The sequence below is a fragment of the Macaca thibetana genome, chromosome 12, assembly GCF_024542745.1.
Source record: "Macaca thibetana thibetana isolate TM-01 chromosome 12, ASM2454274v1, whole genome shotgun sequence".
Taxonomy (NCBI): domain Eukaryota; kingdom Metazoa; phylum Chordata; class Mammalia; order Primates; family Cercopithecidae; genus Macaca; species Macaca thibetana.
This window is the reverse complement of record NC_065589.1, coordinates 108,289,726-108,311,378: the sequence shown is the minus strand read 5'-3', so window position 1 is coordinate 108,311,378 and position 21,653 is coordinate 108,289,726. Positions and strand designations below refer to the sequence as shown.

The 21,653-nt window shown below is 39.7% G+C and overlaps 1 protein-coding gene and 1 non-coding gene across 5 annotated transcripts in view; both read left to right on the top strand.

Annotated features, from left to right (window-relative positions):
* The window catches only part of RAB3GAP1 (RAB3 GTPase activating protein catalytic subunit 1), a 1,043,110-nt gene that overhangs the window by 921,114 nt on the left and 100,343 nt on the right, over positions 1-21,653 (top strand). For all 4 annotated transcript variants that reach the window (XM_050750973.1, XM_050750977.1, XM_050750976.1 and 1 more), the window contains 3 exons: positions 11,842-11,905; positions 12,011-12,066; positions 17,238-17,313. In XM_050750973.1, the coding sequence (XP_050606930.1) occupies positions 11,888-11,905; positions 12,011-12,066; positions 17,238-17,313 (150 nt within the window). In that variant the 5' untranslated portion in view covers positions 11,842-11,887. Of the gene's footprint in view, positions 1-11,841; positions 11,906-12,010; positions 12,067-17,237; positions 17,314-21,653 lie in introns of those variants that run through there.
* LOC126933292 (small nucleolar RNA U13) lies at positions 6,912-7,015 on the top strand. The gene has a single exon (XR_007718530.1). It is a non-coding gene; the product is annotated as a small nucleolar RNA U13 (small nucleolar RNA).

The window sequence follows — 21,653 nt, the reverse complement described above, 5'->3', positions numbered from 1 at the left end:
AGACAGAGTCTCACTCAGTTGCCCAGGCTGGAGTGCAGTGGTGTGATGTCAGCTCACTGCCTCCTGAGTTCAAGTGATTCTCGTGCCTCAGCCTCCTGAGTAGTTGGGATTACAGGTGTGCACCACCATGCCCAGCTAATTTTTGTATTTTTTAGTAGTGATGGAGTGTCCCCATCTTGGTCTCAAACTCCTGGCCTCAAGTGATCCACTCGCCTCGGCCTCCCAAAGTGCTGGGATTACAGGTGTGAGCTGCTGAACCTGTTCTCAACACTGTATCTTGAGTTTCCTTTTTTTGTGCAAAGTATTACTATAAGCACTGGAGAAATATCAGAAAAACAAAGTAGATAAGATAAGCAAATAAACAGTAAAGGTAATAATAACTGGCTATAAATGCTATGAAGAAAATTAAAGTAATAGAGACTGACAGTTGTGGACAAGAGGGGAATTTTATTAGATCGTGCACTCATGGAAGATCTCCTGAAGAGGCGACGTTTCATCTGTTACTTGATTGAAAAGCAGCAGCCAGCCCTTTGAAGAGTTGGGGGCAGAAACTTCTAGGTAGTGGGGACAGCTTGTGCAAAGGTCCTGAGGCACGTATATATATATAAAATGCTCAAGTTACAGAAAGAAGGAGGGTGGGGACGATGTTAGAATTGAAGTAGCAAGGCTAAGCACAAAATAGACTCTGAAGGGATTCATAGATAATAGTAAGACGTTTGATTTTATTCCAAATGCAATATGAAGCCATTAGAATATTTTACTCAAGGAAATGATAGGGTCTGACTTGGTTTTTTAAAAGATCACATCAATAGCTTTATAGAGAAAAGATTGTAGGGCACAAAAATGGAAGTCAGAGGTGAATGTCAAAGCAGTTGGTGCTTGGTTTGCCTATCTGCCAATGAGTGGAAACTTCAAAGGCAAAAAATATAAATGACTTTAAAAGTGCTCTGGTTGAAGGACATTCTTATGAGCCCCTTTTTTTTTTTTTTTTTTTAACTAAGGCAGAGTGAAATAAAAGGCATTGGGAAGTGACTGCTTGCCTGTGGACATCTGTTATTTGTTTGGTCCAAAGAAACCAATTTGCGTTAGCATTTTTATAGATTATGATTAAAGATGCTCTAGAACCAGAATTGCAACGCTTCCATTTCCCCTCACTCTGATCACAGTTAAGTACAGACAACTACAGGCTTATTGTTTTTTTTTTTTTTTTTTTTCTCTTTCTATGAAGATCTGGTAGTGTTACAGACAGAAGGAGGGTGGGAAGGTGTTAGCATTGAAGTAGGAGGGCTAAGCACAAACTAGACCCTGAAGGAGTCTAGTTCTAACACTTTCATTTCCCCTCACTCTGATCATAGTTAAATATAGACAACTACAGGCTTCTCGGTTTTTGTTTTTTTTTTCTCTTTCCTATAAAGATCTGGTAGTGTTATGGAAGATGAATACGTATGGGGCCAATTTACTTTTTACTGAATATGTAAATATTGGGCAGGAAGGAGTTAAGGCAGCTGTCCTAATTTTTGTATTATTAGTAGAGACGGTGTTTTACCATGTTGGCCAGGCTGGTCTCAAACTCCTGGCCTCATGTGATCCGCCCACCTCTGCCTCCCTAAGTGTTGGGATTACAGGCGTGAGCCACCACACCCAGCCAACAATTTATTTACACAAGAAAAATTAAGAAAGAAACAAGAATCATGACAGTAGTCAAGTCTTCCCTCTGGTGGTCAACACGTTCAAACGCCTGCCTTCCTTCAGCTATACTCCTCCTTCAGCTATATTCCCTCCCAAGCCCCAAGCCATTCTATTCCCATGCCTTTTCCTATTTCTATTACAACACATAACAAAGCCAGTCTTGTTTGGAGTTGTTTTATCTCTCCATTAGATTCCAGTTTGTGGAGGATTAGAAATGTGTTTTAATTACCTTTGTTTCCTCTGTTGTGGTTATGTGTTTTACACATAGAAGTTTCTCAGAGAGGCCAGGCACGGTGACTCATGCCTGTAATCCTAGTGCTTTGGGAAGCCGAGGCAGGCGGATCACCTGAGGTCAGGAGTTCAAGAGCAGCCTGACTGATTTGGTAAAATCCTGTCTCTACCAGAAATATTTTAAAAAATTAGCCAGGCATGGTGGTGGACACCTGTAAACCCAGCTACTCGGGATGCTGAGGCAGGAGAATGGTGTGAACCCAGGAGGCGGAGGTTGCAGTGAGGCAAGATTGCGCCACTGCACTCCAGCCTGGGCAACAGAGCAAGACTCCATCTCAAAAAAAAAAAAAGTTTCTTAGAGAATTTCACGCAGTGGCATTTTGCTCACTCTAGCAGAAGCTCAGGTTCTCAGCAGAGCTATGTGTTTATTATATTCTGGCTGGGTGGAAAGGAGGAGAAATAATTTCAGGAAACTAGTGTCAGATGAGATGCTGGAAAGGAGGACCTTGAAAAGGATGACAATTATCATTTTGAATCTAATGCTAGCTGTAAGAGACGAACACTATGAATAATTTTGAAATGCTTGGGTGACCCCAATGAATTGAGTTAAAAATGATTAAAGGTATTTAAGGTTCTAAAAACGAGCTTTTTTGCTGAGACAGCACTGGTTCGAATGTGAGCTACATCTTCTGCATGTTAAGCATGACCTATTTGTCCCCTGCAACACACTTGGAAAAGGTGAAAGATTTTTCAGGAAGACCATGAAGAAGTCTGTTGCTTTTAAGGAACACAAATTTCCTCGGAACACTTTGCCCAAAATCTCTTTTTTTTTTTCCATTTAAAAGATGGTATCAGGAAGAAATAGAAGATGGAAGAAAGGGTGCAAGATAACTAGGGCATCTCAGTGGGCTGAGAAGAGAGGTAAAAGACCACTGAGGGGCCAAGCGCGGTGGCTCACACCTGTAATCTCTGCACTTTGGGAGGCCGAGGCCGGCGGATCACTTGAGGTCAGGGGCTCCAGACCAGCCTGGCCAACATAGTGAAACCCCGTCTCTACTAAAAATACAAAAATTAGCTGGGTGTGGTGGCACACGCCTGTAATCCTAGCTACTCGGGAGACTGAGGCAGGAGAATTGCTTGAACCTGGGAGGCAGAGGTTGCAGTGAGCAGATCGCGCCACTGCACTCTGGTCTGGGCCAAGAGTCACAGACGCTTGGAGAAATGTGAAGGAACAGGATTTCCTGTAACTCTGAATGGATGGCTGCCAATTTCATTAACTAAGGTGTTTTATGACTCAGAAAGGCAATGTGAGCAGGGAGGTTCCCAACTTTATGGCACAGAGCCAAAGATGACCATCCCTTAAAGCCCTAGCTCCCAAATATGGTTGACTATTAGCTTCATCTGGAGAGAGTTTATAAAAACACAGATTCTTGCAATTCCACAGAAAAAGAAGCAAAATATTTGAAATCATTCTTTAGAGGAGAGGAATACATGTGGCTAAAAATCACATATAAAATAGTTTTGTTTATTTTCTATTTTTATTTTTTGTTTTTGAGATAGGGTCTCACTCTGTCATCCAGGCCACAGTGCAGTGGCACAGTCTTGGTTCACTGCAACCTCTGCCTCCTGGGCTCAAGCCATCCTCCCACCTCAGCCTCCTGTGTAGCTGGGACTATAGGCACAAGCCACCATGCCCGGCTAATTTTTGTATTCTTTGTAGAAACAGGATTTCACCAAGTTGCTCAGGCTGGTCTTGAATTCCTGAGCTCAAGTGATCCACCCACCTCGGCCTCCCAAGGTGCTGAGATTACAGATGTGAGCCACTGCACTTGGCCTAAAATTGTTTAATTTGACAAGAGAAATGCAAATCAACCCATTGTTGCTCATATTGCCAAATGTATAAAAGATTAATAGTTTTAAATGTTGTAGGGAAATATGTACTCATATATTATTAGTAAGTATGTAAATTAATGAAGTCCATTTTAGACATTGCAATCTGCTCCTATTACATTGCAAAATGCACATACTCTTCAACCCAGCATTTCCATTTCTCAGTATTTACCCTACAATAATTCCTACATGACCATATTTTTAAATGTTTATTATGAAAATTTCAAATGTACTAAGTAAACAGTATAGTAAAATGAACCCCCATAAACTTCGCACCCATCTAAGACTGTCATTGACAGCAAGTTATCAGTCAATAGTAAATGGTCTGTGTGTCAAAACTTAGAAGACAGTTAAACAAAAGGTGGTATATCCATGCATTGGAGTTTGGAATACTGTGCAACAGCATAAGAAAGGAGGAAAGAGCTTATATCGCGTCTTAAATGGGCTCCAAGTCATATACTTAAGTAAAAAAAGTGAATTGGTAAATAATGCATATCATATGATACCGGTATGATGAAGGAATTCAGAGAACATCTTCAGGGATCAGCCCTACCACCTACTAGGTGAGTGACTTGGGCAAGTCGTCTATGTTCTTTCTGCCTCAGTTTCCTCATCTATAAAATAGGGTTGTATGACAATAGTGTATACCTTATAGGGTTATTATGAGAATTAAATGAATTAATAGGAGTAAAGTACTTAGAGGAGTGTACATATCAAGTGACAGACATCCTTATTTGTGCAAAATATTGATAAAAGAAAAGGTAAAAACTATTTATATGCAAATATGTATGTAACAGCATAGGAAAGCATCTGAAAAGATTCATACTTAACTAGTATCAATCATTATATCTTCGGAGTATGTGCATTGGAAAGACAGTCAAGGAAGGCATTCATTTTATGCATATCATTTGAACTTTTTACAATGAGAAGACATTCCTATGACATTTCTATTACTTGTCTCATACTTAGACAATTTAAATTAAAATACAGATTCCCAGGCTGTATCTTTGGTGATAAATAGTGGTAAGTATCTCCAAACAACAGACATAAATGGAAGATGCAAGATCAACTGCAACAACATAGCAGAAGCGGTAGAGATGGAAATCTTTTTTCTTTTGAGACGGAGTCTTGCTCTGTCACCCAGACTGGAGTGCAGTGGTGCTATCTCGGCTCACTGCAACCTCCACCTCCCAGGTTCATGCCATTCTCCTGCCTCAGCCTCCCAAGTAGCTGGGACTACAGGCGCCCACCACCATGCCCAGCTAAGGTTTTTGTATTTTTGTAGTAGAGACAGGGTCCATCGTGTTAGCCAGGATGGTCTCGATCTACTGACCTCGTGATCCGCCTGCCTCGGCCTCCCAAAGTGCTGGGATTACAGGCGTGAGCCACTGCGCCCGGCTGAGATGGAAATCTTTAAACGTTAGTAATTAGACTGAAGTGGATGTTTAAAAAAATCTGAGGAGCAGACCAGCAAGCATTTGGTGATGTTATTGCTGTGAAAGTAGTTACTGGGACTCAGAGCAATGTGACACAAAAGAAAGGCAGTGCTACGGTTTGAATGTTCCTTCCAAAACTCATGTTAAAACTTAATCTCCGATGTGGCAATGTAAGAGGTGGGGCCTTTAAGAGGTGATTGGATCATGAGTTCTCTGGCTTCATGAATGGATTAATCCACTTACAGATTAATCAATTAATAGGTTAATGGATTAATGGGTTATCGTGGGAGTGGAACTGGTGGCTTTGAGGAAGAAGAAGAGATCTAAGCTAGCACACTCAGCCCTCTCCTCATGTGATGCCTCCTTGACCTTGGGCTTCTCAGCTTCCATATAACTATAAGAAATTTCTTTTTTTTTTTTTTTGAGACGGAGTCTTGCTCTGTATCCCGGGCTGGAGTGCAGCGGCCGGATCTCAGCTCACTGCAAGCTCCGCCTCCCGGGTTTGCGCCATTCTCCTGCCTCAGCCTCCGGAGTAGCTGGGACTACAGGCGCCCGCCACCTCGCCCGGCTAGTTTTTTGTATTTTTAGTAGAGACGGGGTTTCACCGTGTTAGCCAGGATGGTCTCGATCTCCTGACCTCGTGATCCGCCCGTCTCGGCCTCCCAAAGTGCTGGGATTACAGGCTTGAGCCACCGCGCCCGGCCAACTATAAGAAATTTCTTTCTTCATACAATACCCAGTTTGCAGACATTTTGTTATAAGCAATAGGAAACAGATGAAGAGAGTCAGGATTAGGTCTAAAACTTTGCTTTTTTTTTTTTTTTTTTTTTTTAGACTGTCGCCCAGGCTGGAGTGCAATGGCACTATTTCGTTTCACTGCAACCTCTGCCTCCCAGGTTCAAGCAATTCTCATACCTCAGCTTACTGAGCAGCTGGGATTACAGGAGCGCACCACCACGCCTGGCTAATTTTTTTGGTATTTGTATTAGAGACGGGGTTTCACCGTGTTGGCCAGGCTGGTCTCAAACTCCTGACCTTAGGTGATCTGCCTGCCTCAGCCTCTCAAAGTGCTGGGATTACAGGCATGAGCCACTGCATTCGGCCTCATTTGTTAATCATCTGCAGCTAGAATAGTTCCCCATCCTGAATTAGGAAAGATTAGAGTTTAAATAAGAATATGTCTGTGTGAAATATAGTAATTAGTTGTATATAGATATATGCTCACATGTACTCACTTAGCAGAATATGCTTATTCTCTAAACTTTATGTAATTCTCATGATTCTTCAATTAACTATTTTGTTTCTCACATTCTCTGTTGAAGATCCATTAAAATATTTTTAAAACTAGAAACACATAAACTTGAGCAAACTAAATCAACCTGTTAGCAGTTATGTCTTATTCAAACCTGCCAGACAACAAATTACAAACTTAAGGACTGAAATTAGCTGCTCTTGACTTATTATTACCGTTTAGAAGAATTCAGTTACTTTATATTTGAAACTTCCTGAGGGCAGGCACCTTGTTTTTATATTTTTGTTTCCCAGTTTTTGGAACAGTGCCAGGCACATAGCAGCTGCCTTTAACAAATCTTTTCTGAGTGAAAAAATGACAGGTGAGTGAATGAAGATTGCATCATTTCTCTTGAAATTCTATGGAGATTCGTGATCCTTTTGTAGTTCATGAACATGATGACTGGGTGTTCACGCGCATGTGTGAGATGTGCCACCCTTGAACTTTGTTACAATGTCAGTGTATTACCCGTCTGACCTGAAAAGAGAAAAAAATTAAATTCTTTGGAGATGCCTTGCCTAGGTGACTATACTGCTTTCTGGTTCAATCAATAGTGGACTACTTTTTTTAAAAAAAAAAACATAAGATATTATGTGTGTGTTCTGAAAAGTCCTTGAATTTTTTTCCGACGTTGATTTTACAAAGAGCTTTAAGAAGTTGGATAGCCATCATGCATCCCTTTAAAAACCATATATAGTTATTTATGTCTTATCCCTAGATTCTCAGACTGTGAGAACCCAACAGGCAGAGCTTCTTTGAATCCCTCCAGAGGATTGACCATAGTGCCAAGACAGCAGACACTCGATAGATATGACCAAATGAATGAAAAAATGCTGTCCGATAATTTTGACTTAGAGAATTTTTATCCGAAGAGTTTCTTGTTCTCATACAAGTCTTCCTCTTCCAGCTGCACCTTCTACTGCACTGGTTCTCACAGAGAATTCTTGATTCTCCCTGCATAAAGGCCATCCAGATAGATGAGGATGCTATAGTCAGTCTCATAGTTGTTGCTCCTTTCACAAACAATGTTTGCTCTATAACTAAGATCTAATTAAACTGTTATGCCCCTACATTCCTCTGAGGACTAAGCTGAGGGTGATTTTTCCAGGCTTCTAATCCCTTAAATTGCCTATGCATTAGACTATCTCCCTGTGGCCATTATTGACAACACCTCAAAATATAACTGAATTGTGCCAGAAAGGAAATGCACTTGAATGGAAAAGCCCTTGCCTTTGGATGTGTAGCAAAATAGCTCTTAATACTGAAGAAACAGAATCTTTTCTGCCTTGTGAACCAGTGAAATCTAATAAAAGTATGTCTCCCCTGGGTATTTTACATCATTAGCATCCTGGCTTCGCACTTTGGTTTAACAAATAACTGATTTTTAAAATTTCTCCTGGGAGAAGGCAAGGAGCCAAAAATATCTTGGAAGAAAACTTTACCTAGCAACCTGATAGGCTGTTTCATGCAGCTTCTAAAATTTAACTTCATGCGATGAAGCTTTCGTGATTTTTTTAGTTTCTGACTTTTTTATGTATTGACACTTCTTCATGGCTAAGCTGGAAGGAAAAACAATAATGCCTTACACGTGAGTAGCACTTCATGGTTTTCCTGGTACATTCATTATAAATGTGAGTATGATAATCGATCATCTGTTACATGCCAGGACATTGTGCTGACCATTTTACATATGAACATAGAACTTGGCCAAATCCTATGTAGAAATAGGTATTACAAGTCCCATTTTACTATTGGAGAAACAGGTTCAGAGGAGTTAAGTAATTTTCCCAAAGTTATATAGTTAATAAATGACTGAACCCAGATCTATCTGATCTTAAAACCCAACGACTTTCTTCACTTGAGGAGAATATTAACACATAAGTGAACAAGAAACTGTTTTCCTTTTATATGCACAAATCTCCCTATGTCTATATCCATCTTTTCCTTTCCTTCTTTCTCTTCTCAAAAAAGGCCAGCCTCACCACATATGCTTCATTCCCTCTTGCTGCGTGGGCTCTGAATTCCTCCACTGCCCCGATGCACAAATCCAAGGGGTGTGATTCACAAGGAGTTCTCTGCGGGTGGCACTTCCTGAAGCAAGACTTCAGAACACAATGTGAGTAGTGTCCCTTGGAGCTATGTGACTACCAGCTCTGTGGATTTCCTTTCTTCTCACCTTATTAGGAATTGTTTCCTTCAGCTCTCCCATTTCCTCTTGGCCATCAATCTCTCTCTCTCCTAGAGTATTTCTACCACCATACCAACAGGTCTGCTATACTCTGCTCTAAAGGCAAACAAACAAAAACCCACACACACACACACAAAACAAAAACAAAACAAAACAAACAAAAAAAACAACCAATCATCCTAGACTACGTTCCTCTCTTACTTGCTTTTTCAGCAGCGGTCCATATTTACCTTTTGAAGTAGTTTTCTCCCTTGGGTTCTACACCATCACTCTTTCTTTGTTTGCCTTCTATTTCTCCAGCCACTTCTATTCTTTCTCTCCCTTTGCTAGATATTTTTCCTCTATCTATTCTCTAAATATAGAATTTCTTCAGGACTTTATATGAGGTGCCACTTCTTCTCTTTCTATATTCTTTTCTGGAATCACCTCACCTAGACTTGTGATTTAAAATACCATCTCAACCCCAGGTCCTGCCTCTGAGTCCTATTCCTACACTCAATTTTCTCCTTGACATCTCCCCTAAACTATCTGACAAGCTTGTCAAACTTAACATCTGCCAAATTCAACTCTTGTTTTCTTGCTCCTTCCACTTTTCCCCATCTCAGGAAATGGCACCATCCTCACACAGTTGCTTAGGCCAGATATCTGAAAATTATCCTTGATTCTTACCTTTTCCTTATCCCTGAATTCAATACAGTAACAAGTCTTGTCTGACCTACCTCCAAAATACATATCAAATTAGTTCACTTTGCCTGTTGACTACTCTAGTCAAAGATTCTCCACCCTCTCTCACTGGATGTTTTAATAGTCTCCAGCTATTCTTTCTTCTTCTTTTGCCCCCTCCCATGTATTCTTCGTGTAGCATCCAGACATTTGCAAAATGTGAACTGGATTACATTGCTCTTTTGCTTAAAACACTTCAGTGATTTCCAGTGTACTTAAAATAAAGTCCAACCCTGGTGTAGAAGGCCCTATGTGATATGGCTCATGCCAATCTCTTCAACTCTATCACAAACACTGTGTTCTAGGTGCAAGACACTCCTTCAGTTCATTAGATGAATCAGACTTTTCTACCTTTGAGCCTCTGGATAAGTTATTTCCTCTGCTTAGAAGCCTTCCCCACCCCTAACTCGCTTGCCTCTATCTTATCCTTCAGCTCTCCTCCAAGATTCTTCTTGTCAAGGTTACCACTGGCCTCCACATTGCTAATAGCCATGTTGACATATGTGGCACCTCTTCTCTCTGCTCATGCAGCAAAGTTCCAGTTCTTCTACAAGACCCTGAGTTCTTTGAAGTCAAACTCTGTACCTACAATACATTTTCATATCCCTGGAGCCTAACATAGTGATTGGCTTGTAGTGGGTGTTTAATGAATGCCTGTAAGTGAGTGAAGGTGCAAGTTGAGATGTTTTGGGAAAGATTGCTGCAGTAGTAACCCATACTTCCTCACTAGTGTAGTGGATAGAAACCACAAGGATCATCAAGAGACAGGAGTTCAAGGCTTGGCACTAGCAGTAACAACCTGTTGTCAAAATTCTTCTAATGTTTAGTTTCCTCATCTGGTCTATCTACATCACTAAAAAAGAATGATATCTTTCATTCTTATTTTAAGATTAATAATTTTTGGCTGGGTGCGGTGACTCACACCTATAATCCCAGCACTTTGGGAGGCTGAGGCGGGTGAGCACTTGAGCTCAGGAGTTCAAGACCAGCCTGGGTAGCATGGTGAAACCCTGTCTCTACCAAAAATACAAAATACTAGCCAGGCATGGTGGCTTGAGCCTGTGGTCTCAGCTACTCGGCAGGCTGAGGAGGGAGGATCACTTGAGCCTGGGAGGCGTAGGTTGTAGTGAGCAGAGATTGTCCCCTGCACTTCGGCCTGGGCAGCAGAGTGAGACTCCATCTCAAAAAAATAAATAAATTAATAAATAATAATAATTTTTTTTTTGAGATGGAGTCTTGCTCTGTCACCAGGCTGGAGTGCAAGGGTGCGATTCCAGCTCACTGCAACCTCCGCCTCCCAGGTTCAAGTGATTCTCCTGCCTCAGCCTCCTGAGTAGTTGGGACTACAGGCGTGTGCCACCATGACCAGCTAATTTTTGTATTTTTAGCAGAGATGGGGTTTCCCCATGTTGGCCAGGATGGTCTTGATCTCTTGACCTACCGATCCATCTGCCTTGGCCTCTCTAAGTTCTGGGATGACAGGTGTGAGCCACCACGCCCAGCCAATAATAATTTTTATCACTGAGGCTGTATCTCCCAGTTCCCCACCTCCAAATTCCCTCTGTGGGTTGCAAAACTCATTAAATGAGATTAAATTTTTAAAAACTTTTAATTATGTAAACATTCAAACCTAAACAAAAGTAGAGGAAATAGTATATCACTGGTTTAAACAATTATCCACTCATAACTTTTATTTCATTCCTAGCCTTACTCTTTTCTCCTTCCCATTACTTTGAGGCAAACTCCAGATGTGGCAGCATTTCATTTGTAAATATTTCAGGAAGAGAATTCTTAACTGCTAGCTGACACCCCTTCTGTTCTTCAACAACTTAAAAAATGAAGCGTTTGTTGAACAGCATGTTGCTCTTCCCAGAAACCAGGTAACAAGTATGATTTTATTTCGGGACAATCAACTAGGCAAGTTCTTACAGGGTCAGGGGGCGCAGGGTAGAAGTGGTGAGTATTACAGCACCTAGCTTAGTGCGCTGCAATCAATAAATAGAGGTTGAATGAAAACAAACCCAATCGTTACAATGTAAGCCAACTGGTACTAACTACAAATAGTGGTTGAATGAAAACAAACCCAACAGGCTTTAGGTCTTTTAATCCAATCTTATCCACATGAGTTTAAGGTCTTGTCCTACCACCTTGCTTCTGTTCCCTTTCTGTATTCATTACAGGAAATTTTCAAGTTTTATTAAACCAGCTACAGCGGAGTTTTATTAACCAGTTGAGGGCGGACTAAGGTCTTCCAGACCCAGACGAAGAAGCAGCACTCCTACTTACCAGGGCGACTCAGGAACAGGGGGCGGGGAGTCAGGGGGCGGGGCCGCCCGGAGCCCCGCCCAGACCCCGCCCACGGCAACTCACCATCTAGCTTCCCCATCTCTTTCGCTCTTCTTCCCGGCAGGCTTAGCGCCCGGCCCGGCGCTCCTCAAGATGGCTGCTGACAGTGAGGTGATTTCTTTGCTCCCTACTTAATCCTAGTCACTATCTAAATTCGTTCCTCCATGTCGTCTCCTTGGGGCTTAATTTCATTTTCTTTTATTCCCCTTCCCGCAGCCCGAATCCGAGGTATTTGAGATCACGGACTTCACCACTGCCTCGGAATGGGAAAGGTGAGTGAATCGCATTTTTGGTTGCCAGCTCCCATGGGCCCTGGAGTCCCCTAGCCGCTTCCCTGACCCCAGACACACCACAAGTGACGCCACTTCTGCGGGAACGGTAATACCATGGGTCCCGGGTCCCCTCCTCCTCTCTTCTCTGGTCAACCGCAAGCCTCTTCCGCGTCTCGCGTCTGGGAAGACGCGGCCCGCCCCCGTCAGCCAATCCTTGAGGCTCAGGCTCTCCCAAAGTTTTGTTTTCTCTACTGTCAGACCTCTTTCCTTAGACTTTGGTTTTCTGGTTGTTACCCACTCGCAAGAACAATTTCCGAGGCTGCAACACCCGTTCCGGTTTTCATTACCGTTTAACCCATTATCGTAAGCAGTAAACTTGGCAGGTGCGTCCCCCACCCCATCCCGTATACGTTGGTATACCCTTTTCAGGAGGAAGTCTTTCTTCAGAGTATTGGTGGTTGTCCGTCTGTCACACTCCCACCATCTCCATGCTGTGTTTAATTTTTTATTTTTATTTATTTTTGGAGACAGAGTCTCAGTCTGTCGCCCAGGCTGGAGTGCAGTGGCGAGGTCATAGCTCACTGCGGCCTCGAACTCCTAGGCTCAGGTGACGCTCCCGCTTTAGCCTCAGGAGGAGCTGGGGCCACAGGCACGCGCCATCGCGCCAAACTAATTTTTTAAAGATCTCGTTGTGTTGCCCAGGCTAGTCTTGAACTCCTGGACTCAAGCCTCGGCCGCCCAAAATGTTGAGATTACAGGCGTGAGCCTCCGCGCCTGGCCTATCCTGTCTTTTAGAATAACCTTTTAAAAAAGTCTGCATATGGCTTTGGAATGCTTTGATTTAAGTTGTTACATTTCAGTGGGTACTGTGTCCAGGCTTCCTGTGCTTATCAAACTCAGATGAACAGCTGTCTGGGTGAAACTGTTCTATCACTGAAATTAGTTGAAAGCCAAGTTTATGGAGGAGTGATAGCTTAGATCGAGAAGGTTTCTGTTGAGTGTCACAGAAAGCCTTCAGTTTTCTGGGTGTCGAAGTCAGTGTTTACGCTGTTATAACATTTTATAATCTTTCTGGTTGGGAGAGGAAATTTGTGGATGTTGTGTCATTAGGTGGTCCTTATTGGAATAATAGACCTGTGGTACCCTTCATAAAATTATCAGTAAGACATAACCACACTGGCAAGATTTCACTGAGCAGGTACTGGGTGTCCAGAGCTATCTACAAAGGGAAAAGCAGAAACTTGACCCATATATTTTTAAAAAACAACAAACAGCAAATAGTTAAAATGTAAGCCAATTTATACTACCTATAAAAATAATAATTAAAATAATTATTATTTAAATAGGGGTGATATTGTGGGCTACAATAGTTGGAGATATTTTCATAGAAAACATAGGAAATGAGCTGGGCCTTGAAAGTGGGAAGTGGTTGGTTAAACATGAGAATGGACTGACATGGGCAGAGACACAGGTGAGAATGAACCTTTGAAGGGACTTGTATCTTTACTAGAGTGAAGACTGTCTATTGAAGGGAAATAAATAAGGTTAATGAGGAAGATGGGATTGGGTTATGGACATCTTCCCAAACTAAATGCAGGAATTCAGATTCAGTATTCCTATGACCAGTGATTCTCATACTTTACATCAGAGTCATAGATTGCTGGACACCATTCTCAGAGTTTCTGATTCTGTAGGTCTGAGGTGGGACTAAAAATTTTGCTTCTGTAACACGGTCTCAGGGAATTCAGATGCTGCTGGTCAGGAGACTGCACTTAGAAAGAACCACTGGTTAAGACAATAGTGAGAGACCCTTGATTTTAGAGTGGCCAGGTGATATGATGAGAGTGGTTTTAGGACATGGTGTAGAATAATGGCAGGAGACTTAACTTGATTCGTAATTAGGATGGTGATTTGTGGACTGGAATACAAAGGGAGCCTAGAAGGGAGGATTGTAACATATTTCAGAGAAGATTTAGGTAATAAGCTTGATGATACGTTAAGAGTGGGAAAAATCAAATGTGAACTGCAGTTTTTTGCCTGAAAGAATGAAGATAAGGAAGTGTCAAAGTGAGAAGATTTGAACCTGTTTTGAACCTGTTGATTTTGAAATAATTTGATGTCTTGAAGGTAGTTAGAAAAATGTAATTCAAATCTTGGAGGGTGGGGGTAGGCAAACATCAGAGTTTTGAATGGAAAAATGATCACTTTCCCTTAGTTAAAAATATCCTGAAGTGGAATATTAAGTCCTTTAGCTTTGCATATGGAAATAATTATTAATGTAGTTATAAGAACTATTGCAAAGTAGAAAATTCTGTTTTTGGCTTTTATACTGTTTGTAGTGTGCATTTTACAATGCATGAGAAAAAATGTTAAGACTTTGAAGTCTCAAACCTTGAGTTTAATTTTAAATGAAAGATCTTATTAATACAATATGTTATGAACTATGTAGATCATTTATTGAGAGAACTGTATAGAAGCCCATAACTCTTTTTATCGTTTGTTCATTGACATAATATTTATTGAATCCCCATGTGTCAAGCACAGTGCATATTAGGGATTTAGGGATGTGGTGGTTAGTAAAACAGGTACGGTTTCTGCTCTTACTAAATGTACAGTCTAGTGCATTACAGACACAAATCAAGTAATACAAGTGTGTAATTATGAGTTTATGTAAGAGCTAGAAAGGGAAGGAAACCTGGTCTTATAAGAACCTATAACAAAGGGACCTAATATAGAATAAGGAATCAGGAAATGACCCTTCATTTCCTGAGAGCTTTTAAGGGAAAAATTACTTAGTTTTTCTAGTCAAATCTCAATACTTGTAGGATAAAGTCCAAGTCTCTTAGCTAGTACTGATAGAATTCATTATTCTTATAATAAGTATTTTAAGACATTCCTGGCCGCGCATAGTGGCTCATGCCTGATCCGAGCACTTAGGGAGGCTGAGGCAGGCGGATCACTTGAGCTGAGGAGTTCAAGAGGAGCTGGGGCAGCATGCTGAAACCTTGTCTCTACTAAAAATACAAAAGCTAGCTGGGTGTGGTGATGTGCACCTGTAGTCCCAGCTAGCCAGGAGGCTGAGATAGAAGGATTGCTTGAGTCCTGGAGGACAAGACTGCAGTGAGCCGTGATTACACCACTGCATTCCAGCCTAGGTGACAGAGTTCAGACACTGTCTCAAAAAAAAAAAAAAAAAAAAAAAAAAAAAAACCTTTCTTCTATAACTGTAACAATAATGCCTTATAGTAGAATAAAATATAAAAATCACCTGTAAACTTACCACAGGAAATAACTACTGTTAATTTTTGGACGTATTTCCTTTTAACCTGTGTTATTTGGATCAAATATTAATATTTCTTTTCTTTTTTTTTTTTTTTTTTAAGACAGAGTCTCACTCTATCGCCCAGGCTGGGGTGCAGTGGCACAATTTTGGCTCACTGCAACCTGTGCCACCTGGGTTCAACCAGTTCTCTTGCATCAGCCTTCTGAGTAGCTGGGATCGTGCCACTGTGCCCAGCTAATTTTTGTTGTATTTTTAGTAGAGATGGGGTTTCACCGGCTTGAACAAACTGGTCTTGAACTCCTGACCTTGTGATCCACCTGCCTTGGCCTCCCACAGTGCTGGGATTACAGGCGTGAGTCACTGTGCCTGGCCTTTGTGTATTTTCTTTTGACTGACATGATTTTTAATGGGTGCATATTAGTCCTCGGAGTGGATGAACATACCATTAATTTACAAGGGTTTGCTGCAGTTGGGCATTGAGGTAACTTCCAGTTTTTTTACTTTCATAAATATAGTATACATTTCATGCAAATTTTTGCTTGCCTATGGATATATTTAAATTTTTTCTTTTTGGTAAACATGTAAACTTGTTTCTAGAGCACTCATTTTCAAACCTACTAGTTGTCATGACTGACCCCCTGCCATGAATTAGTGTATGAATTGATACTGCATTTAATTTTAAAGAGGATTTACTAAGAAGCCTCAGATGAATCATAGATTTATTATTACTACCTTAAAACATAAATATTAGTTCATAATGTCACTGAAGAAAAAAATCTGTTGCCTTTTCATACAGTTTGACTAAAATTAACTCTAGTACTCTAGTAGTACTTCCTAGGTGTTTAGGGAGCAATGTTGCTGTTAGATTGCATCATACTTAGCTTATATAAGAAGTCAACTTAGAGTAATAACAAGTCTTCTGAATGTGTCTTTGACTGAGACTTGACAGTTTTCATTTAGTGATGTTGAACATGTTGCTAGTCAAAATTCAGTTCTCTTTTTAATAGGCCTTCTTGATCATTGGATTTAAAGATTAGTGAATAGTTTTAAGATCTGTCAGTTATCCTTAAAATTGACATATTTACTTGTAATTTCTTGTCAGCTGTCCATTAAAACTTGTTTTAGTTTCATGAACCAAGTTCCCAAATAATACTTTCTTTTTTTGTTGGGGTGGGGGTAGTAAATCAGGGAATTCCTAATATATTTAAAGGAAAAGTTTATTTAAGTAGGTCAGTTATTTTGGGTAGGAGAGAGATTATTGGTTTCATAATTTTATTTATTTATTTTTGAGATGGAATCTCGCTCTGTCGCCCAGGCTGGAGTGCAGTGGCATGATCTCTGCTCACTGCAATGTCTGCTTCTATGTGATTTTCGTGCCTCAGCCTCTTGCATAGCTGGGATTACAGATGTGTGTCACCATACCGGGCTAATTTTTTTTGTATTTGTGATAGGCTAGTCTTAAACTCCCAACCTCAGGTGACCTGCCCACCTCGGCCTTCCGCAGGGCTGGGATTACAGGCATGAGCCTCTGCACCCAGCCCATAATTATCTTTAATAGTATCATTTTAGTCTGTCAGTTTTTATTTGTGCCCCAAATTTGTTTTATTCGTTTTAATAGAAATTCGTTAATTCTCAATTTACATTTTGTGGAAGGCAGAATGCTTTTGTTGGGTAAGCAGTAGATATAAATGAATCAAAACCTAAGAATTCTTGAATGAAAGATTATTTGTCTTACCCCATATCCATAAATGAAGTTAGCAATACTAGGTGTACTGAGTCCTCTCTGGTCAAATTGTTAAAATATAAAAAATACCTTTTTAAAGAAATTATATAATAATAGGAAAAAATGTGTGCTGTTGTATTTAGAAGCTTTCTCCCCACTTCCTAGGTTTATTTCCAAAGTTGAAGAAGTCTTGAATGACTGGAAACTGATTGGAAACTCTTTGGGAAAGCCACTTGAAAAGGTCAGATCTATTTGCTGGTGTCTCTAAATGACTATTTACTTTGAAACCTCTATTTTCCAGCCCTTTGCTGCATTTGGCACATTTGAATTAAATGTTTTTTAAAGTTATGTATAATCTATACACATCAAATGGCATTTGGAAGAATTTGGATTTAAATCTGTGGCAAATGATATATGTAAGACATTTGTGAAATGTTTAAATAATAAAGTTATATATATATATATAAAATATTCTTGTGAGTGATTCTTTGTGAGTGAAATTTGCTTCTCTTTTGCCGTCTCTCTTGGAATGTTAAAACATATTTTTAAAAGTTTTTTAGTTTGTCAGAGAAACATTGCAGTGACCAGCTTCTTTGGTAGCATATTTTGCTTAACGAATGAGGAAAATTCTAGTACTTAACCACTGATTTACTGTAGTTAACAACTATTTCACTCAGTTTTTGTATTTTAGAATATCACTAGTAACATCACCCTGCTGTTTTAAACTTTTTAACTTACGGATGTTTTAAGGATTTTATTTAAGATGAAAAAATTACTCTTTGAAATTGAGATAGAAATCAAATTCTAATCTAAAGTATTGGTAGTTTTATTCATAAGCCACATCCCAAATGTTTAATGAAGAATGTACTCTGAGAACAAACCTAGATTCACTGTGAAGGGATCTAACAATTTGATTTTAAGTTTATGTAGATGCTTAGTTTGTTAGATAAATTCTTTTGAAATAAAATTTATGGTTGGTTTTATTACAACTCAATACTACTAACTCAGTGATAACTTATTAACTCAGTAATTATTAATTCAATGGTAATTTAATTATAATTTACCCTGTGTTAGGAACTTTGAGTTCTCAATATTTGCTAGGGTTTTTCAGCTTTGTGATGGTGATACTATCAAAAAAGACACTGTCAAAATGCATTAGGAAGCCAGGCAACATAGTGAGACCTGGTCTCTTAAGGAAAAAAAATCTCCTTATTTGTATCAATATGAACAGAAAAAGTAAGACTACATATAAGGAATACATCATTTAAAGACTCTTGGCAATATATAAATTGATTTACTACATTACGTGTGTGAATAAAGAAAATGTGACACTTTCAAACACGGGTCATTCTATTCCACTTGAAACACATACATAACAATTGATATAGATGCCAATAAGATTAAAGGCAAAATAAGCTGGATATAGCTAGAATAGGAAATGATTTACACTACCAAAAAAAGAGCTAGATCGGGTACTTAGGAGCTCTGATATTCTTTCATTCTTTGATTTACGTGTATTTACTGAGTATCTGCTATGTGCCTGATGTGAAGAAATTGTGAACAAGATAAGATCAGTGTTGCCGTTGAACATAAATTCTAGTGAGGGTGATCAGTAAAGAAACATTAAAATTTTATATTATTATTAATTTTTAAATTGATATATGATGTACATATTTTGGGGTACATGTGATAATTTGATACATTCATATAATCAAATCAGTGTAATTGGGAACCCTTAAATATTTATCTTTATGCTAGGAACATACAAATTACTTTCTTTTAGCTATTTTGAAATGTACAGTCAATTAGTGTTACCTAAAGTCACTCTAAGGGTTAAAGTTTTAGATGCTAAATTCAGTTTTGGAATTTAAGTGGGTAATTATTTAAAGTAGGTAGCATACTGCCAGGCATGTAGTAGAGGCTAATGAAGTGTTAGTTCCAGTCTGTTTCTCCCTACTAGATAGTAGTACATAAATAAGATATATAGAAAATATGGGCAGATTTCAAGGTGAGCTGTAACTATGATGAATAGGAAGAAAGTGTAGAGGACAGGGATTGTTTGGTGTAGAAAAGAAAGTTTAGAGACTTCCTTAGAAGATTTTTTTTTTTTTTGAGACGGAGTCTCGCTCTGTCGCCCAGGCGGGAGTGCAGTGGCCGGATCTCAGCTCACTGCAAGCTCCGCCTCCCGGGTTTACGCCATTCTCCTGCCTTAGCCTCCCGAGTAGCTGGGACTACAGGCGCCCGCCACCTCGCCCGGCTAGTTTTTTGTATTTTTTAGTAGAGACGGGGTTTCACCGTGCTAGCCAGGATGGTCTCAATCTCCTGACCTCGTGATCCGCCCGTCTCGGCCTCCCAAAGTGCTGGGATTACAGGCTTGAGCCACCGCGCCCGGCCAGAAGATTTTAATTTATATGAAGGACAGTGATTATTAATTTTCTTCCTCCACTGAGGGGGAATTTAGGGAAATTATTTTATTAAAACCTTTAATTATGGAAAATTTCAAACATACATAAGGTGAACAGTATAATGAATAAGTATAATGAATATTATAGTATAATGAACGCCCATGTACCCATCACTTAGCGTCAATAATTAATACTTTGCCATTTCTTGTTTGAGTGGTACCTCTGTTTAATCCCCTGCCTCCACTAGATTTTTTAGATAGTTTTTTTGGGTAAGATTTATATGCATTGTAATGCATAAAACTTAACTGCTTGATTTTGACAAATGTTCACATGGGTATAACTTACACTCCTATCAAGATAGAGGACAGCTCTGTTACCCCAGGAAGATCCTTAGTGACCCTTTCTGGTTAATTCCCATGCCCTCCAGTCATCTGCTATTATTATTATTAATATTATTATTATTATTATTATTTGAGACAGAGTCTTGCTGTGTCACCCAGGCTGGAGTGCTGTGATGTGATCTCGGCTCATTGCAACCTCTGCCTCCCGGGTTCAAGCAATTCACATGCCTTAGCTTCCCAAGAAACTGAGACTACAGGCATGTGCCACCTTGCCTGGCTATTTTTGTGTTTCTGGTATTTTGTATTTTCGCCATGTTGGCCAGGCTGATTTCCAATTCCTGGCCTAAAGCAATCCGCTTGCCCTGGCCTCCCAAAGTGCTGGGATTACAGGTGTGAACCACTGGGCCCAGCCTTTTTTTTTTTTTTTTTTTTAATAAACATACATTACTGTCACCTGCTCTAGAATTTTACATTTAGGTGACCATAAATGTCCCTGACATCCTTTACTCACCATAATGTTTTTAGATTCATCTAGGTTGTTGTACATATCAGAATTTCATTTCTCTTTATCACTGTGTAATAAGTGGTCTGTTTTATGAATATACATGTTTTCTTTCACTTGTCCACTTACATACTATTAGGAATAAAGCAGAACCTTATTGTATGAGGCCTTTTGTGGACTTATGTTTTTATTTCTCTTGAGTAAATGCCTAGGATTGGAATCATTGGGTAGTAGGATCGGTGTAACTTTATAAGAAACAGCTAGAGCTTTTTGTACTGTTTACCTGCCCACCATCAATACATGGGAGGTTGTGTTGCTCTACATTTTCACCAACAATCAGTTGTTTGCAGTCTTGTATATTTTAGTCATCTTAATGGGTATGTAGTTTGTGCTTTTAATTTATATTTCTCATTTTGGTTTTAGTTTGTATTTCTATGATGATATTAATACTGACCACTTTGAATTTTCATGCACTTAGCCATTTGTTTATCTTCCTTTGTGAAATGTCTTTTTCAAGTTCTTTATCCATTTTAAAGATTGGATTTTGTTTTTATTGAGTTGTAGGAGTTCTTTTAGTATTTTTTTTTTTGTATTATATATTCTGCTTTTAAGTCTTTTCTCAGTAGTTTTGCTAAGTTGTGAAGATCTTTTTAATGCAATTTTCTAGCAACTTTATCAATGTATCATTTAACTTTTGTTTAGGTCTGTGATTTATTTTGAGCAATACTTTATGGAGGGAAGTAGAGATCAAGTTTCTTCTTTCTTTTTTTTTTTTGCGTATGGATATCCTGTTGTTCTAGAACCTACTTTGGAAAACACTTTTTCCATTGGGTTGCTTTGTCACCTTTATTGAATAGTTGACCTAAGAAGTCTACTTCTGGAGTCTGCATTCTGTTTCATTAATCTATTTGACTATCCGTATGTCAATACCATATTGTCTTTTTTTTTTTTTTTTTTTTTTTTTTTTTTTTTGAGACAGAGTCTTACTCTGTCACCCAGGCTGGAGTGCTCAATCTTGGCTCACTGCAGCCTCCGCCTCTCGGGTTCAAGCTATTCTCCCGCCTCAGCCTCCCCAGTAGCTGAGATTACAGGCACCTGCCACCGCGCCTGGCTGCTCTTTTATTTTTAGTAGAGACAGGGTTTACCATGTTGGCCAGGCTGGTCTTGAACTCTTGACCTCAGGTGATCCACCCGCCTCGGCTTCCCAGAGTGCTGGGATTGTAGGCATGAGGCACTGCGCCCGGCCTATATTGTCTTGATTACTGTAGTTTTGGATTTCCCAACCTTGGCAGTATTGACATTTTAGGCCCCATTGTTGTGAGGCTGTCTTATG